We start from the raw sequence: 19,887 nt of genomic DNA on the forward strand, positions 1-19,887 counted from the left end.
AGCTGAGTATTTCAGGAAGGATAGCTATTTCAGGAAGCATATTAGAGGCTTATTTGATATATGCAAATCAGTATACAGTAGAGTCCCGGCTATCCGACTTCCGCTCATCCGACACTCCGGATTATCTGACTTCCGCTCATCCGACACTCCGGATTATCCGACGTGTGGGAGGAGGGAGGGAGGCAGGCTGCAAAATGCGACAGCTAGAAGGAGGAGCCTGCCGCACTGTCGCCTTTGCAGCCTGCCCTCCCTCCCTTTCTCATTCACTCACTCACTCACTCACCTGCCTTCTTTCTCCCTCTCCCACCTTCTCACTAAGACCCGGCTGGTGAGTGAGAGAGGGAGGGAAGGTGTGCCTGCTACTCATAGCCAAGAAGCTAAGTGTGGAAAGAGTTAATTGCCAAGAAGCTATGATGTCCTTGATGTGTGACTGGAACTAGGGAGTATCCAGACACAAGAGTTTGTGCATAATTGATTGCGTCAGTTCAGTTGAGTTCTGTCTGCCTAGAGTTCAAGTCAAGATCTGTTGGAGAACAAAACAGTCCTGTGTTTGTCTGTTTGTGTTGATTACTGCTGCATACAGTAAAACTTTGTAAATAGTCTTACCAACGTCTCTGAGTGTCTCTTCGTTCTGCGCTCCACTCCTTCCATCCAACTACTGCTGTGCTGCACATACTCTGACACGCCTTCCACTTGGAAACCAATGTCCTCAATGCGGGAGAACACGTGGATCAAGAATAGGTCTCTTCAGCCCCTGCACTGGTCTCGTTTTCATGCATTCGGTAGTCGGAACATCTGAATCACCACATATGGTATCCTCAAACGATATCATACACATCCCTACTCTAGATGGATGCGCTCTAGCTCAGGCTGGACCTACACTGCCATATTATACTAATTATCAAAGCAGTTAATCCATGTTTTATGAGTCTACATTGCTATGTAACCCAGTTCAAGGCAGACAATCTGGATTCTATATGGGAGGGTAGAAGCTGTCACTTGCCCGTGGATGGGAAAGAGCCAAAGGTTGTCTTCTCCTCCCTCTAGTGGTGAGCCAGTCGTCTATATATTGGAACCTCATTTGATACTACAGTAGAGTCTCACTTATCCAACACTCACTTATCCAAGGTTCTGGATTATCCAAGGCATTTTTGTAGTCAATGTTTTCAATATATCGTGACATTTTGGAGCTAAATTCGTAAATACAGCAATTACAAGATAAAATTACTGCGTATTGAACTACTTTTTCTGTCAAATTTGTTGTATTTGTTTGGTGCTTAATTTGTCCCCGTGGGAAGATGGTGGTGGGGTATAAATAAAGTTTTGTTATTATTTATTATTATTGATCTCCTTCCCCTGAAAGCCTGTCCCTATAAGGTTGACCTCCTTCTTCCTGATCATTGTCCCCACAGGGTTTGGGCTGAGTATTTGATCTTGCAGGGTGTATCACATGCAACATAAGCAGATACTCACACTGAGTCACACAGGAGAGAGGAAGTGTGTGTAGACATACAGTATATATATTTACCATAATTCAGACAATCAGTCTACTTACTCCATCTATCTAGAGCGGAAGTTAACATTTGGGAAAGCAACAAAGGAGAGAATTTTGCTGGAACGTGACCCTACAGCCCGAAAAACTCACAGAAAGCAAAAATAGAACATGTGCCTTATATACTGTTAATGAAATCAGTCACATGTCGTAAATGGATTTTCTGAGTTGGGAATTCCAGGAGCGGAATGCCAATGACAGCCGTTATGCAGTGGAATCCATCCTCAATGTGATACCAGGTCACTGGGACGCCGTTGTCCTCCAGCCGCTTCTTGTACAAGAGCCCGTCGTCTCGGAAAACATCGTACTCGCAGGTCAGAATGAAAGTCTTGGGGAGCTGTCGGATCACGTCATCCTCTGCCAACAGCGGGGAAAACATGGGGTTGGTTACTTCTTTGCATTGTTCGTAAAGTTCTGGGATAAACTCAGGCCACTCCATGGGCACATAACCCCGGCCCTTGAATCTCTCCGGGATGAGGTCGGGACTGACCCACTTCCTGTATTTCATCCAGACGTGTTTGGGGAGGTGAGCGTTCCTCATGACGTCCTCCACGTTGATCCTCTTTCCCGTCAAATACACCATGCCCATCCTCAAGGCCCTTTTCTTGAACAACATGGGGACTCTCTGGTTCTGCTGATACGAAGGCAAGTTGAAATCGATGGCCTGGAAATAGGAATAGATTAGGACCTGAGCACAAAGCTTTGGGAGATCCGGCCTGGCCGCCAACTGTTGACAAACGACGGTAGCAAATGTCCCTCCGCTACATTCTCCCAAGATAGTGATGCGATTCGGGTCCACTCCGAATTCTGCGGCATTTTTCAAGAAGTGCGCGGTAGCCGTGCAGCAATCCATGACTGGGATCGGGAAGGGATGCTCTGGGGCCAAACGAAACCTGAAGCAGAAGCAAGAAACCGTCTGAATATGTAACTCTACAGGATAACGTTCTCTGGATTTTAGGATGTTTCCCCCCCCTCCACTGTCAGTTTTAGATGCTTCACGCGTTGCGGTCAACATCAGGCTAATGGGGGCTAATGGGGTTGAGGACAGTGAACAGTCTTAAAGGGAAACCCATCGTAGAATGTGTAGGACCTTGTCATCAATATCTAGTGGAAGCACACCATGGAATCGAGCTGGAAGTCATAGGAAATGCGTCAAGAGAGCCATTCCCTGGAATATCTAGATCAGGGGTCGTCAAACCTTTTCAGTGGAGGGCCGGTTCACGGTCCCTCAGAAGATTGGGGGGCCCGACTATGATGAAATAGTCCAAAATTAGGATTGCTGTGGTTGTTTGCCTTCAACTCCTTGCAAACTTAGGTCAACCTTTAGTCTAAAGTTTAGGACAGAGACCAGGTAAAGGACCTTGGAGGATCACATCCAGCCCATGGGTCTTAGTTTGGGGACCCCTGATCTCATAAGACCATAGGTAAGGAAAGGGACCTCCAAAGACCATCTAGACAATCTCATAAGACCATAGGTAAGGAAAGGGACACTCAAAGGCCATCTAGATAGTCTCATAGGATGATATGTAAGGAAAGTGACCTCCAAAGACCATCTAGACGATCTCAGAAGACCATAGGTAAGGAAAGGGACCTCCAAAGACCATCTAGACAATCTCATAAGACCCTAGGTAAGGAAAGGGACACTCAAAGGCCATCTAGATAGTCTCATAGGATGATATGTAAGGAAAGTGACCTCCAAAGACCATCTAGACGATCTCAGAAGACCATAAATAAGCAAAGAGACCCCCAAAGACCAGGTAGACTAAGGTCAACCCTAAGTCTAAAGTTTAGGATAGGGGCCAGGCAAAGGACCTTGGGGGCCGCATCCGGCCCACGGGCCTTCGTTTGGGGACCCCTGATCTCCAGGATGAGCATATGGTCAACTTCTGGTGGAAGTACACCATGGAATAGAGTTGGAAGTCATAGGAAATGCGTCAAGAGAGACATTCCCTAGAATATCCAGGTCCTCCAGGATAACAATATGGTCAACTTCTGGAGGGAGCACACCATGGAACTGAGTTGGAAATCATAGGAAATGCGTCAAGAAAACCATTCCCTAGAATATCTAGGTCCTCCAGGATGACCATATGGTCAACTTCTTTTGGGAGCACACCATGGAACCGAGTTGGAGGAGAGGGAAAAGGCTTAAGGAGAACACACTCCTCCCTGGGTTGGTGGCTCCTCCAATGGGAAGACGGCTAATTGAGGAAGGGAACACTTCTTTGGAAATATGGAGTCAAGTCTCTTGGAAAGGGAATGGATCGAATAATGTGGGAGAACGTATATTCTATACAAGCAGAATGAGGGTGAAGTCACTTACGCAATGTTCACAGTGACGGAATCAGTCTCCTGGGAAATTAAGTGGCATAGTGGGTCTCCTTCCCCTGAAAAACACATCATGTTTCAAGAGAGATTATTACTGATGGGATTCATGACGGTGTACATAGAAAGATCCTATATACTCCACCTGAACTCTGTTTCCAGGAGAACTTACATATATTTCCGATAATGGCAGCACCTCCAGGAATGACAACCACTCCTCTTCTCTTCCCAGAAGGAGTCGTTTTGGGCCAATACACTCTGACCGGAACGCCATCAAAATCAAAGTCCTTGATCGTCAGTGTTGAGCTCCTCTTGGATAGCATTAGGCTAGCGACCCTGTGCACGAATCTGTACTTATTCTGGATGCCAAGTTTTTCTAAAAGGAATGCCTGTTTATAGAAAATATAAAGATGAAATTAATATCACCAGGACCTGTTGACCTATGCAGCTTGAAAGATAATACATCTCTTGAGTAGAAAATTTAGGAAACGCTTTATGCCTCATGGCTACTGCCAATTGCTGATAAGGAGTCACCAGATCAGAACAAAGGGAAAGGGAAGTATGTATGAAATACCTTGTGTGTCCATGGTTAAAACCTTTGACTATAAAACACCCGGAGCTGCATCCTCAGTGTGTGGCACTTGCCCACCCGACAGAGGGGTTTGTTCCCTACCTACCTTTGCCTTCACTTCACTGGTGCCTCTTTCAATAATAATAATAATAATAATAATAATAATAATAATAATAATAATAAATCTCACAAAATATCGCATCTGATGTACGTGGATGACCTGAAGCTGTATGGGAAAACGGAAACTGAAATCCAGTCTCTGACTAACACTGTCCGAATTTTTAGCACTGATATCAGTACAACCACACTAGAAACTAGAGCTGACAGTTGGCACAACAAAACATTGCATGGAAAGTTCCTTGACAAAATTGAAGGAAAAGCTGATAAGGAGAAGACCTGGCTCTGGCTCACGAATGGGACCCTGAAGAAGGAGACAGAAGGCCTGATCCTTGCAGCCCAGGAAGAAGACATCAGGACAAAGGCAATTAAGGCCAAGATCGAAAAATCAGCTGATGACGCAAAATGCAGACTGTGCAAGGAAACCGACGAAACCATGGATCATATCCTCAGCTGCTGTAAGAAAATTGCACAGACAGACTACAAACAGAGGCACAACTATGTGGCCCAAATGATTCATTGGAACTTATGCCTCAAGTCCCACCTGCCAGCAGCAAAGAACTGGTGGGATCACAAACCTGCAAAAGTCTTGGAAAATGAGCACGCAAAGATCCTGTGGGACTTCCGAATCCAGACTGACAAAGTTCTGGAACACAACACACCAGACATCACAGTTGTGGAAAAGAAAAAGGTTTGGATCATTGATGTTGCCATCCCAGGTGACAGTCGCATAGATGAAAAACAACAGGAAAAACTCAGCCGCTCTCAGGACCTCAAGATGGAACTTCAAAGACTCTGGCAGAAACCAGTGCAGATGGTCCCAGTGGTGATGGGCACACTGGGTGCCGTGCCAAAAGATCTCAGCCGGCATTTGGAAACAGAAGGCATTGACAAAATCATGATCTGCCAACTGCAAAAGGCCACCCGACTGGGACCTGCACGCATCATCCGAAAATACATCACACAGTCCTAGACACTTGGGAAGTGTTCGACTTGTGGTTTTGTGAAACGAAATCCAGCATGTCTATCTTGTTTGCTGTGTCATAATAATAATAATAATAATAATAATAATAGTTCTCATGGGGACCGAGCCCAAGAATCAAGAGATAATCACAATGTCTTATTGGGACACCGATGAGGACCAGCTGCTTACACAGTGCTCTATAGACAGCTGGGATCAGCAACAACGGCAACACGCATAGGATCCATTCCCTTTCCTCCTGGGCTGGTGTACGGTTCAGACAGAGAACAAGTTCAACTAGCACCCATTCCAGCTGTCCAGATGACCCCAAAACGGGAGCTCCCAGCAAACCCAAGACATCTCCCAACCTTGTCTGAAGTTGGGAAGAGCGGGTTCAATGAAGAATAACTCAAGATGCTCAATGGAAGTCCAAGAATGTCCTGATACAAGTCATGGTGGGGTTCCATATCCACGTCGAATTGCTCTTAGTTCTTGTTGAAGGGAAGTCCAAAGAGACCCGTCTCTTGGACTGTTCCTTCCACACTTCCGAGCTCTGCCCTCACCGCCTACATGATGAATCTCTTTTGGACGTTTCCTTCAACAAGAATTAAAGCCAATTCGACATGCGTTAAAATCAAGAAGACTTACCATGACCCCTCCATATCTGACGATGCCGTGCCAAACTCGTAGCCTTACGGGGTATTTGATTTCAGCGGGAATGTGTAGCCTCCTCTGATCCTGATAAATGGCCCACGCGATCACCAAGAAGAGAACCAGAAGGCTGGCATACAACACAACCATCCCCAGAGAGACAAGGAAGGCCATCCTCTTGACCAACAAGCACGGAAGAACTCTCCTTTCTCCTTGGTGGTTTCTGAGGTTCTGCACACCTTAGGTGTCCCCATTTAATAGGGAACTAATTAAGTCATGCCATCCCCTGCCCACACAACCATTAGTTGAATCGGAAGTGGCTGATTATGTCCGATGGATGCTGCCCTTACAATTTATACCACGGTGACCCGTGTGAAGGAATACATTATGTGAATGACATGGTGGGTTAATCTAGCACAGCGTCTCTTCTGCACTTCACTTCGCTTCACTTTATTTCTTAATTAGTCGCTCTCCACCAGAGTGCTCCGAGCGACTTACAATTTAAAATATCATTCCACAATATAAAAACATTCACATAAAAACATTCAACATAAAAACATTCAACAATGACTATTTGGCAAATTAGATCTGATTTACTTAAATTTACAACCAAACCGCCAAGTCTTGAGCGCTTTTACAAAAGGCCGCAACTCCGACATTGCTCTAAGGTATGGAGGCCATGAGTTCCACAGAATTGGAGCATCGGTCGAAAAGGCTCTACGCCTTGTAGCTTCCAGGTGTACCTCCCTAGGGCCCGGTACGTGTAGGAGATTTTCCTGGGAGGATCGAGGTGACCACGGATGGAAAAAAGGAATGAGATATAATGGTCCTTGGCCATTTCGAGCTCTAAATGTCAGGACCAGTATCTTGTTAAAGATCTGATGTTCTATTGGTAACCAATGCAGTTGTTTCAGAATCGGTGTAATATGGGATCTTATAGATGATCCCGCTAGCAGCCTGGCCGCCGCATTTTGGACCATTCGGATCTTCTGGGTTTTTGTCTTCGGAAGGCCAGTGTCACAATAATTCAACCTAGTGGTGACTGTTGCATGGATTACCGTTGCCAATGCTTCTGTCGAAAGGTAAGATGCCAATTTCCTTCCCTGGCGAAGATGAAAAGAGGCCAGTGATCTGGGCCTCCATTGTCAGCGATGAGTCCAACACAACCCCAAGGCTTTTAACAGTAGCAGACGGAACCAGAACTTCCCCATCGAGATCAGGCAGTGACTGGATTAACTCTGGTGGCTGGCTGGGACAGAGTATCTCAGTTTTCGCGGGATTCACTTTTAGTCTACGCGCGCGCAGCCAACTCAACACTGCTTCCAAACACAGCTTAAAGTTCTCAGGAATCGTGGTTGTCCCAGGTTCGAGACGCAAGAGTAGCCGGTATCATCGCATAGCTCTATGCCAAAGCTCCGCACTAGTCCAGCAAGTGGTCGGACGTCGAAACGATCGCACCCTGGGGAATTCCACAGCAAAGGCAGGAGCTCTCAGAGCTTTGGCCTGACCACTCCACCCTCTGTCTCTGGTCCCGGAGAAACGAATTGAACCATTGAAGAGCTAAACCTGGTACACCAGACATAGCCAATCGATGGATCAGCAAGTCATGGTCCACGGTGTCAAATCTTTCTAAATCGTTCTGAAACCCATCAGCAATCTCTCTTGAAACATTATGTATTCATCAGATATGACTGACCAACAATGCTGCTACATTGCCGAGAAAACCAATTCAGTCGTTGTGTGAGTTGGGTAAGTTTCTTCCTAGTCATCCTGGTTGTATTGGTAAGTTTGTTCTAAAAGCGATGTCCTACCGAGAGCGCTCTCCCACCCAATTCAATCAATTCTGTATACAATAGTTTCCCAGAATACTTGTCCCTTTCTCAGTCAATGACCTTCCTACTGGGGAAACCAACAACCAAAAGGGGCATTCCTCAGCCCAAAGGGCATGACTTGTTTCGATATGCACCAAGAGGCCCAGAACACTAGTTCTCGAAAAAAATTATTGGTGCAGTTGATTAAATTTCGTGTTGCATTATTCATGGCTGAAGTTAATGTCTAAGGGAAAATTATTTGCTGAAGACACTCATTAAAAGAAATACCTTTTAATTAAATGAATGCAAAGGAATGATAAGAGTTGGGTGTCATCTGTATATACGTGGCATCGTAATCCAAAACTTCAAGGAAGCTCTCCCAATGGTTCCATCTATATGTTGATAGGATGCGGAATAAAACAGAGCCTCGAGGGAACCCACAGGCCAGATTCAACCATTTAAGTTTACCATCTAAGAAGAAACACCCAAGTTAACTCCATATACGATATGCTCTTTAATAATAGTGAAAGAAGCGACTCATGGGGCTATTTATCTCAAAAAAATAATCCTACAATCTGACCAGTCAAAACAAAACTAAAATAAAATGTATTGTCCCAATCTCTGCAGTTTCTCATCTAACTTGGAGAAATTACTATTACTATTATTATTATTATTATTATTATTATTATTATTATTATTTTATTATGACACAGCAAACAAGATAGATATGCTGGATTTCATATCACAAAATCACAAGTCAAACACTTCCCAATAATAATAATAATAATAATAATAATAATAATAATAATAATAATAATAATAGGGTTTCGTCCACACCTATGGCAGGCATCCTCGGAGGTTGTGGGGTATCCATGTCCTCCAACATGATTCTATGGTATGCTTCCACCAGAGGTTGAGCGTTGAGGAACCCGTTCCTTGTCGTTCTCCAGATGTTGAGACACACTTAGGAAGAGATTCCGTTACATAGAACATTGGGTTGACCTTTGAGAAACGTGTTCTTCTTATGACGAAGAACATGTACCTCAACAGTCAACCCCATGTTCCATGTAACACTATCTCTTCCTAAGTGCATCTCAACATCTGGAGAACGACAAGGAACGGGTTCCTCAACGGTCAACCCAATGTTCTATGTAACGCTACCTCTTCATGAGTGTATCTCAACATCTGGAGAACGACAAGGAAAGGGTTCCTCAACGGTCAACCCAATGTTCTATGTAACACTACCTCTTCATGAGTGTATCTCAACATCTGGAGAACGACAAGCAACGGTCAACCCAATGTTCTATGTAACGCTACCTCTTCCTAAGTCTTTCTCAACATCTGGGGAACACTCCTGTGTCCCTTCCAAAAGAATTTTCCTTAGTTCTTGTGGAAGGAAACGTCCAAAAAAGACTCGTCATGTGGGCATAGAGGGCAGAGCTTGGAAATGTGGAACCAACAGTACAAGGGACGGGTCTCTTTGGACTTCCCTTCAACAAGAACTAAGAGCAATTCGACGTGGATATGGAACCCCACCATGACTTGTATCAGGACATTCTTGGACTTCCATTGCGCATCTTGAGTTATTCTTCGTTGAACCCGCTCTTCTTAACTTCAGACAAGGTTGGGAGATGTCTTGAGTTTGCTGGGAGCTCCCGTTTTGGGGTCATCTGGACAGCTGGAATGGGTGCTAGTTGAACTTGTTCTCTGTCTGAACCGTACACCAGCCCAGGAGGAAAGGGAATGGATCCTATGCGTGTTGCCGTTGTTGCTGATCCCAGCTGTCTATAGAGCACTGTGTAAGCAGCTGGTCCTCATCGGTGTCCCAATATGACATTGTGATTATCTGTTGATTCTTGGGCTCGGTCCCCATGAGAACTATTATTATTATTATTATTATTATTATTATTATTATTATTATTATTATTATTATTGAAAAAGGCACCATTGAAGTGAAGACAAAGGTAGGTCGGGAGATGAGCCCTCTTGTTCTTTCCAGTTGTAGAGATGCTTCTTCTGATATTAGAATGGGGCACCAACAATGGCCAGGAACTCAGATGGCTAGGTGAGAGTAGCCCTGCCAACACACAAGGTGAAGTGATGAACAACTTGAACAACTGTCTCGGTCTTTTGGACCATATGGATCCCATCCAAGCACCGCGACGGGTTTGTGAATCTGTTGAGACACACTGCTGCGTCCCTTCCAAAAAGGCAACCTGAAACTCCAAGGTTCTCTATCCATTTAGACACTAAGAGGCGTTTAGTTGAACAATACGTTTAGTTGAACAAATCCCTCTGTCGGGTGGACAAGTGCCACACACTGAGGACGCAGCTCCGGGGTTTTTATAGTCAAAGGTTTTAAGCATGGACATGCAAGGTATTTCATAATACTTCCCTTTCCCTTTGTTCTGATCTGGTGACTCCTTATCAGCAATTGACAGTAGCCATGCCGCATAAAGCGGTGCGTAAATTTTCTACTCAAGAGATGTATTATCTTTCAAGCTGCATAGGTCAACAGGTCCTGGTGATATTATTTTCATCTTTATATTTTCTATAAACAGGGATCCATTTTAGAAAAACTTGGCATCCAGAATAAGTACAGATTCGTGCACAGGATCGGTAGCTTACTGATATCCAAGTGGAGCTCAACACTGACGATCAAGGACTTTGATTTTGATGGCGTTCCGGTCAGAGTGTATTGGCCTAAAACGACTACTTCTGGGAAGAGAAGAGGAGTGGTTGTCATTCCTCCATGTGCTGCCATTGTCAGAAATATATGTAAGTTCTCCTGGAAACAGGGTTCGGGTGGAGTATATAGGACATTTCTATGTGCACAGTCATGAATCCCATTAGTAATAATCTCTCTTGAATCATGATGTGTTTTTCAGGGATAGGAGACCCACTATGCTGCTTAATTTCCCAGGAGACTGATTCTGTCACTGTGAACATTGCGTAAGTGACTTCACCCTCATTCTGGTCGTATAGAATGTATTGTTAATGTATTTGCGCTGTTACTTTTGTAACATTGTGAGCCGCCCCAAGTCCCCACGGGGAGATGGTGGCGGGGTATAAATAAAGTTTTATCATTATTATTATTATTATTATTATTATTATTATTATAGAATATACGTTCTCCCACACTATTCGATCCATTCCCTTTCCAAGAGACAACTCCATGTTTCCAAAGAAGTGTTCCCTTCCTCCATTAGCCGTCTTCCCATTGGAGGAGCCAACAAACAAGGGAGGAGTGTGTTCTCCTTAAGTCTTTTCCCTCTCCTCCAACTCAGTTCCATGGTGTGCTTCCACCAGAAGTTGACCATATGGTTATCATGGAGGACCTGGATATTCTAGGGATTGTCTCTCTTGACACATTTCCTATAACTTCCAACTCTATTCCAGGGTGTGCTTCCACCAGAAGTTGACCATATGGTCATCCTGGAGGATCTAGATCAGGGGTCCCCAAACTAAGGCCCGTGTGCCAGATGCGGCCCCCCAAGGTCCTTTGCCTGGCCTCTGTCCTAAACTTTAGACTTAGGGTTGACCTTAGTCTACCTGGTCTTTGGAGCTCTCTTTGCTTATCTATGGTCTTATGAGATCGTCTAGATGGTCTTTGGAGGTCACTTTCCTTACCTATCATCCTATGAGACCATCTAGATGGCCTTTGAGGGTCCCTTTCCTTACCTAGGGTCTTATGAGACCATCTAGATGGTCTTTGGAGGTCACTTTCCTTACCTATGGTCTTATGAGATTGTCTAGATGGTCTTTGGAGGTCCCTTTCCTTACCTATGGTCTTATGAGATCAGGGGTCCCCAAACTAAGACCCATGGGCTGGATGTGATCCTCCAAGGTCCTTTACCTGGTCTCTGTCCTAAACTTTAGACTAAAGGTTGACCTAAGTTTGCAAGGAGTTGAAGGCAAACAACCACAACAATCCTAATTTTGGACTATTTCATCATAGTCGGGCCCCCCAATCTTCTGAGGGACCGTGAACCGGCCCTCCACTGAAAAGGTTTGAGGACCCCTGATCTAGATATTCCAGGGAATGGCTCTCTTGACGCATTTCCTATGACTTCCAGCTCGATTCCATGGTGTGCTTCCACTAGATATTGATGACAAGGTCCTACACATTCTACGATGGGTTTCCCTTTAAGACTGTTCACTGTCCTCAACCCCATTAGCCCCCATTAGCCTGATGTTGACCGCAACGCGTGAAGCATCTAAAACTGACAGTGGAGGGGGGGAAACATCCTAAAATCCAGAGAACGTTATCCTGTAGAGTTACATATTCAGACGGTTTCTTGCTTCTGCTTCAGGTTTCGTTTGGCGCCAGAGCATATCTTCCCGATCCCACTCATGGATTGCTGCAAGGCTACCGCACACTTCTTGAAAAATGCAGCGGAATTCGGAGTGGACCCAAATCGCATCACTATCTTGGGAGAATGTAGCGGAGGGACATTTGCTGCCGTCGTTTGTCAACAGTTGGCGGCCAGGCCGGATCTCCCAAAGCCTTGCGCTCAGGTCCTAATCTATCCCTATTTCCAGGCCATCGATTTCAACTTGCCTTCGTATCAGCAGAACCAGAGAGTCCCCATGTTGTTCAAGAAACGGGCCTTGAGGATGGGTATGGTGTATCTGACGGGGAAGATGTTCAACGTGGAGGTCCTCATGAGGAACGCTCACCTCCCCAAACACGTCTGGATGAAATTCAGGAAGTGGGTCAGTCCCGACCTCATCCCGGAGAGATTCAAGGGCCGGGGTTATGTGCCCATGGAGAGGCCTGAGTTTAGCCCAAAACTTTATGAACAATGCAAAGAAATAACCAACCCCATGTTTTCCCCGCTGTTGGCAGAGGATGACGTGATCCGACAGCTCCCCAAGACTTTCATTCTGACCTGTGAGTACGATGTTTTCCGAGACGACGGGCTCTTGTACAAGAAGCGGCTGGAGGACAACGGCGTCCCAGTGACGTGGTATCACATTGAGGACGGATTCCACTGCATAACGGCTGTCAGTGTCATTCCGCTCCTGGAATACCCAACTCAGAAAATCCATTTCCGACATGTGACTGATTTCATTAACAGTATATAAGGCACATGTTCTATTTTTGCTTTCTGTGAGTTTTTCGGGCTGTAGGGTCACGTTCCAGCAAAATTCTCTCCTTTGTTGCTTTCCCAAATGTTAACTTCCGCTCTAGATAGATGGAGTAAGTAGACTGATTGTCTGAATTACGGTAAATATATATACTGTATGTCTACACACACTTCCTCTCTCCTGTGTGACTCAGTGTGAGTATCTGCTTATGTTGTATGTGATACACCCTGCAAGATCAAATACTCAGCCCAAACCCTGTGGGGACAACGATCAGGAAGAAGGAGGTCAACCTTATAGGGACAGGCTTTCAGGGGAAGGAGATCAATAATAATAAATAATAACAAAACTTTATTTATACCCCACCACCATCTCCCCGCGGGATGGGAAAAGAGCCAAAGGTTGTCTTCTCCTCCCTCTAGTGGTGAGCCAGTCGTCTATATATTGGAACCTCATTTGATACTACAGTAGAGTCTCACTTATCCAACACTCACTTATCCAAGGTTCTGGATTATCCAAGGCATTTTTGTAGTCAATGTTTTCAATATATCGTGACATTTTGGAGCTAAATTCGTAAATACAGCAATTACTAGATAAAATTACTGCATATTGAACTACTTTTTCTGTCAAATTTGTTGTATTTGTTTGGTGCCTAATTTGTAAAATCATAACCTAATTTGATGTTTAATTGGCTTTTCCTTAATCCCTCCTTATTATCTAACATATTCGCTTATCGAAGGTTCTGCCAGCCCATTTAGCTTGGATAAGTGAGACTCCACTAAGGATTCTTCAGGGACCATAGGAAGCAAATGCGAAACAGCAAACCTAACCAACAAATCCGTGTAATACCCACCTGTTGCAAATGAACATGAACCCAGCTCTCCACTCAAAGAGAGTCATTCAGGGAGAAATAATTATACAATATTCTTGTGAAATAAGGCGGCGAGATGTTGTGTTGTGTTGTGTTGATTTTCCACCTGACAGGATTTGTGTGTTCCAGTGCAATACCAAATAATGTGTGCTAAGATATGACAACGCATAAGTAGCCTAAGTAGACATATTCATCAGACCTATTGGCTGGACTGGCTTTTCACAGTGGTAATAGCTACTCACTAAGCTTCCTACTCACTAAGCTGCCTTCTCTATCTCTTTGATGCTTATCCTCACCGGATTGATCCCCCACCTATGAAGTTGATTGAATTGCATTGGTGGTTGTTTGAGATTATTATTGTTGTATTAACTCATGAGTTATTACCTCATTGTGTTTTCACTTGTGTATATTGTGTAAATGTATTTATGTCGTCACTTCTGTGAACTATGTTGTCCCATGTGAGCCGCCCCATGGTGGTGGGGTATAAATACATTTTTGTTATTATTTATTATTATTGATCTCCTTCCTCTGAAAGCCTGTCCCTATAAGGTTGACCTCCTTCTTCTTGATCGTTGTCCCCACAGGGTTTGGGCTGAGTATTTGATCTTGCAGGGTGTATCACATATAACATAAGCAGATACACTGAGTCACACAGGAGAGAGGAAGTGTTTGTGGATATACATTATATATATTTATGTATGTGAATATGCGTGTATTCATTTATTTATTTAATATACTGGTCTTCTCCCCCAGGGGAATCCAGAGCGGTCTTACACAATGGCAAAATTAAATGCCATGCTCGCCAGAACTGGTAGGACAGGCTTCAATATACAGTACTGTAAAAATATTAAAATTAAAATAGTGTCCCTACTTCACGGATTTTCACTTGGTCCTGCAACATAACCCCCACGATAAGTGAAGGAACACTGTATATATATATATATATATATATATATATATATATATATATATATATGTGTGTGTGTGTGTGTGTGTGTGTGTGTGTGTGTGTGTGTATTAGACATGTCCAGAAAATCGTTTTGAATCGTATATCGGATTTATTTCGGATTGTTCTCGCTTTTTGATACGCATTCTGAGACATTGTCTCACAGTGCAACCAGCAATGTAATTCGAACCATTATTGGCCCATTCTCTAATTGTCTTAATGTTTTGTTAATTTTTTACCCCCCAATTATTTTTTAAATATATATTTTTTTTAAATTTTCTAAAAAAAATGTGTTTCTGCAACCTACCTTGAATGGGAGCTTAGCGCAGCCTAACTTGGCTGCCGCTCCCCGGCCAATCAAAAGCTTCCACGATGGATGCAAAGGTGGGGGCTAGGTTCCTCTGCGTCCACGTGGAAGATTGCCATAAAAGCCCGTTGTGTAGCCCGGGCAAGCCATTCTGGGCTGGGCTTTGCGCGGAGAGGGTGGTGGTCGGCAAACAGAGAACAAGCAAGCCTCTTGAGGGGGAGAGAGGGTGAAGTGGCCCAGTCTGGCTGTTCCCACAGAGGGGTTTGGGGAAAAGGTTAGGGTTTTGTTGCTGGTTCTTTCTCTTAGCAAGGGAATTTCTAGTTTTCAAAGTATCTTTGCACTCCTTGCCAGGGCATTGCTTGGCGTGGTGGTCACTGGTCCATTTCTAATTGAAGGCATTGGGTTGAGGCTTGTGGGATTACATAGCCAGAGACACCATTGATTTCCAGTGTCCTTGCTTACAAATACAGCAAGAGATTTTCTAGTTTTCAAAGTATCTTTGCACAACTTGCAAGGGTATTGCAAATTTGATGTGGATAGCTCAAGAAATGAGGGCGGGAGAGCCCTGTAAAAGTCCCCCCCGCCCAGTTCTTTTTTTTTTTTTTTTGGCTATTGCGCATGCGCGTCCGCCATTTTAGAAACATTTAGAATCATTATGAATTTTTGGAAATATCCAAAAATTTTGGGTGAAAAAATCGGAAATAGTTTCTATGTCGAAGCGCTGGCGCCCCCTACTTTACAAACGAGAATTGAAACATTTTTTTCATCGATTGGACATGCCTAGTATGTATGTATATGTGTGTGTGTGTTTATTCATCTTTCAAAAGTACTTTGTAGAAACACAACGACATCCCGACTACTGAATTGCGAAGATGTGCCTCTTGGATTCCTTCTCCTGGCAATCTCAGATAAGTTCTTGACAGCAAAAGGAAGCGTGTGTTTTTTATTTACCGTAATCAGTCTACTTACTCCATCTATCTAAAGCGGAACTTAGCATTTGGGAAAGCAACAAAGGAGAGAATTTTGCTGGAACGTGACCCTACAGCCCGAAAAACTCACAGCAAGACAAAATAGAACACGTGTCTTATATACTGTTAATGAAATCAGTCACATGTCGGAAATGGATTTTCTGAGTTGGGTATTCCAGGAGCGGAATGCCAAGCCACACTGTTATGCTGTGGAATCCGTCCTCAATGTGATACCACGTCACCGGGACGCCATTGTCTTCCAGCCGCTTCTTGTACAAGAGGCAGTCGTCTCGGAAAATTTCGTACTCGCAGGTCAGAAGGAAAGTCTTGGGGAGCTGGCGGATCACGTCATCCTCTGACAACAGCGGGGAAAACATGGGGTTGGTTAATTCTTTGCATTTTTCATAAATTTCCGGTCTAAACTGAGGCCACTCCATGGGCACATAACCCCGGCCCTTGAATCTTTCCGGGATGAGGTCGGGACTGACCCACTTCCTGTATTTCATCCAGACATGTTTGGGGAGGTGAGTGTTCCTCATGACACCTTCCACATCGAACTCCTTCCCCGTCAGATACAATGTGCCGAGCCGCAAGGCCCGCTTCTTGAACAACATGGGGACCGCGTAGTTCTGCTGATACGAAGGCAAGTTGAAATCGACGGCCTGCAAATAGGGATAGATTAAGACCTGAGCGCAAGGCTTTGGGAGATCCGTCCTGGCCGCCAACTGTTGACAAACGACGGTAGCAAATGTCCCTCCGCTACATTCCCCGTAGAGAGCAATGCGATTTGGGTCCACTCCGTAGTCCGAGGCATTTTTCAAGAAGTGCGCAGTAGCCGTGCAGCAATCCATGACTGGGATCGGGAAGGGATTCTCTGGAGCCAAACGAAACCTGAAGAAGAAGCAAGAAACCGTCTGAATATGTAACTCTACAGGATAACATTCTCTGGATTTTAGGATGTTTCTCCCCCTCCACTATCAGTTTTACATATTTTAGGCTCTGTTTTTGTGTACAGGATTCGGAAGATTCGGGGGATTCGAGGGATTTGTCTGCCGAGTCCATGAAAACGAGCCTGGAGCGGGGCAGCTGAAGCCTTAGCTGAGATGGATAACAGAAACCATAACAACAACAAGAAGAAGAAGTAGAAGAAGAAGGAGGAGGAGGAGGAGGAGGAGGAGAAGGAGAAGAACTTGTCCTGGCATAATATGTAAAGGAAAGTGAAAAATCTGCTTTGATTGAAGTCAAAAATCAGAAACTCTTCAACAAGAAGACTGCACTACAAACTAGAGCTGACAGCTGGCACAACCTAGCATTGCATGGACAGTCCCTTGGAAAAATTGAAGCTGATAAGGAGAAAATCTGGCAATGGCTCACTAATGGAACCCCGAAGAAGGAGACAGAAGGATGAAATCACTTACGCAATTGACACAAGGACGGAATCAGTCTCCTGGGAAATGTAGCGGCATAGTGGGTCAGCCAACCCTGAAAAACACATCATGTTTCAAGAACGATTATTACTGATGGGATTCATGACTGTGCACATAGAAAGATCCTATATACTCCACCCGAACTCTGTTTCCAGGAGAACTTACATATATTTCCCATAATGCCACCACCTGAAGGAATGAGAACCACTCCTCTTCTCTTCCCAGAAGGAGTCGTTTTGGGACAATACACTCTGACCGGAACGCCATCAAAAACAAAATCCTTGATCGTCAGTGTTAAGCTCCACTTGAATATAAATATGCTAGCGGCTCTGTCCAAGAATCTGTACTTATTCTGGATGCCAAGTTTTTCTATAATGTATCCCTGTTTACAGAAAAATATAAAGGTGAAATTAATGTCACCAGGAGCTGTTGACCTATGCAGCTTGAAAGACAATACATCTCTTGAGTAGAAAATTTAGGAAACGCTTTATGGCTACTGTCAATTGCCCACCCGACAGAGAGATTCATTCAACTAAACCTATTGTACCCAATCTCCTTGCCTCTTAATGTCTAAATGGATAGAGACCTTGGAGTTTCGGGTTGCCTTTTTGGAAGGGACACAGCAGTGTGTCTCAACAGATTCACAAACCCGTCGCGGTGCTTGGATGGGATCCATATGGTCCAAAAGACCGAGACAGTTGTTGGAGCATCACTTCACCTTGTGTGTTGGCAGGGCTACTCTCAGCAAGCCATCTGAGTTCCTGGCCATTGTTGGTGCCCCATTCTAATATCAGAAGAAGCATCTCTACAACTGGAAAGAACTAGAGGGCTCAACTCCCTACCTACCTTTGTCTTCACTTCAATGGTGCCTTTTTCAATAATAATAATAATAATAATAATAATAATAATAATAATAATAATAGTTCACATGGGGACCGAGCCCAAGAATCAACAGATAATCACAATGTCTTATTGGGACACCGATCAGGACCAGCTGCTTACACAGTGCTCTATAGACAGCTGGGATCAGCAACAACGGCAACACGCATAGGATCCATTCCCTTTCCTCCTGGGCTGGTGTACGGTTCAGACAGAGAACAAGTTCAACTAGCACCCATTCCAGCTGTCCAGATGACCCCAAAACGGGAGCTCCCAGCAAACCCAAGACATCTCCCAACCTTGTCTGAAGTTGGGAAGAGCGGGTTCAATGAAGAAGAACTCAAGATGCTCAATGGAAGTCCAAGAATGTCCTGATACAAGTCATGGTGGGGTTCCATATCCACGTCGAATTGCTCTTAGTTCTTGTTGAAGGGAAGTCCAAAGAGACCCATTCCGTGGACTCTTTCTTCCACACTTCCGAGCTCTGCCCTCACTGCCCACATGACGAGTCTCTTTTGGACATTAATTAAGGCCAATTCGACGTGGATATGAAAACCCACCATGTACTCCATCTCCCCCTTTTTAAATGAAAGGACTCTGATTCAACAACAAACTGCCCATCGCAGGATCCCGTCGGACATAGCCATGGTGTCGTAATGATCTCATAGTCTTGGAGAGGATACAGATCCCTCTAAAAGTTTCCAACCAGCACGTTTTGACTTTGGGAAGAAAGGCTCTCTCTGAAGAGAACGTTAGGAGAGAGCAATTTATTTATTGATTGATTTATTTATTTGCTACATTTATAATCCGCCCTTCGCACCCCGAAGGGGACTCAGAGCAGCTTACAATTTATATTTACATACGATATTATATTATTAGCACAGTACAATACTGGCAATAATTTACTATATTGTACTGTATCAATATATTGTAATATTATTAGTAATATTACATGTAAAATATAATATATAATTAATATTATTATATTGTATTATTAGTATTATATCATATTACAAAATAATATTATGAATATTATATGTATATACAATCTATATATATAAAAGAGTGATGGTATCATGGCGACCCACAAAACAACAAAACTACAGGCCCCCCAACCTCGAAATTTGACAACACAACCCATCATCCACACCTCTAGGTTGATACAACAAAAAGAAAAGAAAAATAAAGTCCTAATTTGAGAGAGAGGAAAAATTGCTTTTATCCAATTGCTGCCAGTTAGAAGGCTAAGCTCCTCCAACTTGGTCTCCTAGCAACCCAATAAAAAATAATAAAAAACACTAAAAATTAATACAATAAAATACTATAATAACAGAAAATAACTAAAAATAATACAAGAAAATAATAAAATATAATAAATAAAATATAACTTACAATAAAATTAATTTAAAAATGCAA

The 19,887-nt window shown here is 43.8% G+C and overlaps 3 protein-coding genes across 3 annotated transcripts; 1 reads left to right on the forward strand and 2 right to left on the reverse strand.

The window, feature by feature from the left end:
- Positions 1-424: 424 nt before the first annotated feature.
- Positions 425-4,250, reverse strand: LOC100558828 (arylacetamide deacetylase-like 3). Its single transcript, XM_003229184.3, has 3 exons — positions 4,047-4,250; positions 3,873-3,936; positions 425-2,445 (listed from the first exon to the last, which is right to left on the reverse strand). The coding sequence occupies exons 1-3, from the start codon at positions 4,195-4,197 to the stop codon at positions 1,671-1,673; spliced, it is 990 nt and encodes a 329-aa protein (XP_003229232.2). The 5' UTR covers positions 4,198-4,250; the 3' UTR covers positions 425-1,670.
- Positions 4,251-10,431: 6,181 nt separating this feature from the next.
- LOC100558634 (arylacetamide deacetylase-like 3) lies at positions 10,432-13,450 on the forward strand. The gene is made up of 4 exons (XM_062965977.1): positions 10,432-10,446; positions 10,547-10,763; positions 10,874-10,937; positions 12,299-13,450. Exons 1-4 carry the CDS (start codon positions 10,432-10,434, stop codon positions 13,071-13,073), a joined length of 1,071 nt encoding a protein of 356 aa, XP_062822047.1. The 3' UTR covers positions 13,074-13,450.
- Positions 13,451-16,126: 2,676 nt separating this feature from the next.
- Positions 16,127-18,778, reverse strand: LOC100558435 (arylacetamide deacetylase-like 3). Its single transcript, XM_062965853.1, has 2 exons — positions 17,584-18,778; positions 16,127-17,056 (listed from the first exon to the last, which is right to left on the reverse strand). The coding sequence occupies exons 1-2, from the start codon at positions 17,661-17,663 to the stop codon at positions 16,282-16,284; spliced, it is 855 nt and encodes a 284-aa protein (XP_062821923.1). The 5' UTR covers positions 17,664-18,778; the 3' UTR covers positions 16,127-16,281.
- Positions 18,779-19,887: the final 1,109 nt, after the last annotated feature.

This window comes from Anolis carolinensis, unplaced genomic scaffold (genome assembly GCF_035594765.1).
Source record: "Anolis carolinensis isolate JA03-04 unplaced genomic scaffold, rAnoCar3.1.pri scaffold_15, whole genome shotgun sequence".
Taxonomy (NCBI): domain Eukaryota; kingdom Metazoa; phylum Chordata; class Lepidosauria; order Squamata; family Dactyloidae; genus Anolis; species Anolis carolinensis.

Coding starts and splice junctions, on each gene's coding strand:
- LOC100558828 (XM_003229184.3), bottom strand. CDS start 4,197: ATGCTATCCAAGAGGAGCTCAACACTGACGATCAAGGACTTTGATTTT. Junction 3,937..4,046: donor TGCCATTATCGGAAATATAT/GTAAGTTCTCCT, acceptor TGTGTTTTTCAG/GGGAAGGAGACCCACTATGC. Junction 2,446..3,872: donor TCCGTCACTGTGAACATTGC/GTAAGTGACTTC, acceptor CTTCTGCTTCAG/GTTTCGTTTGGCCCCAGAGC.
- LOC100558634 (XM_062965977.1), top strand. Junction 10,764..10,873: donor TGCCATTGTCAGAAATATAT/GTAAGTTCTCCT, acceptor TGTGTTTTTCAG/GGATAGGAGACCCACTATGC. Junction 10,938..12,298: donor TCTGTCACTGTGAACATTGC/GTAAGTGACTTC, acceptor CTTCTGCTTCAG/GTTTCGTTTGGCGCCAGAGC.
- LOC100558435 (XM_062965853.1), bottom strand. CDS start 17,663: ATGATGTGTTTTTCAGGGTTGGCTGACCCACTATGCCGCTACATTTCC. Junction 17,057..17,583: donor TCCGTCCTTGTGTCAATTGC/GTAAGTGATTTC, acceptor CTTCTTCTTCAG/GTTTCGTTTGGCTCCAGAGA.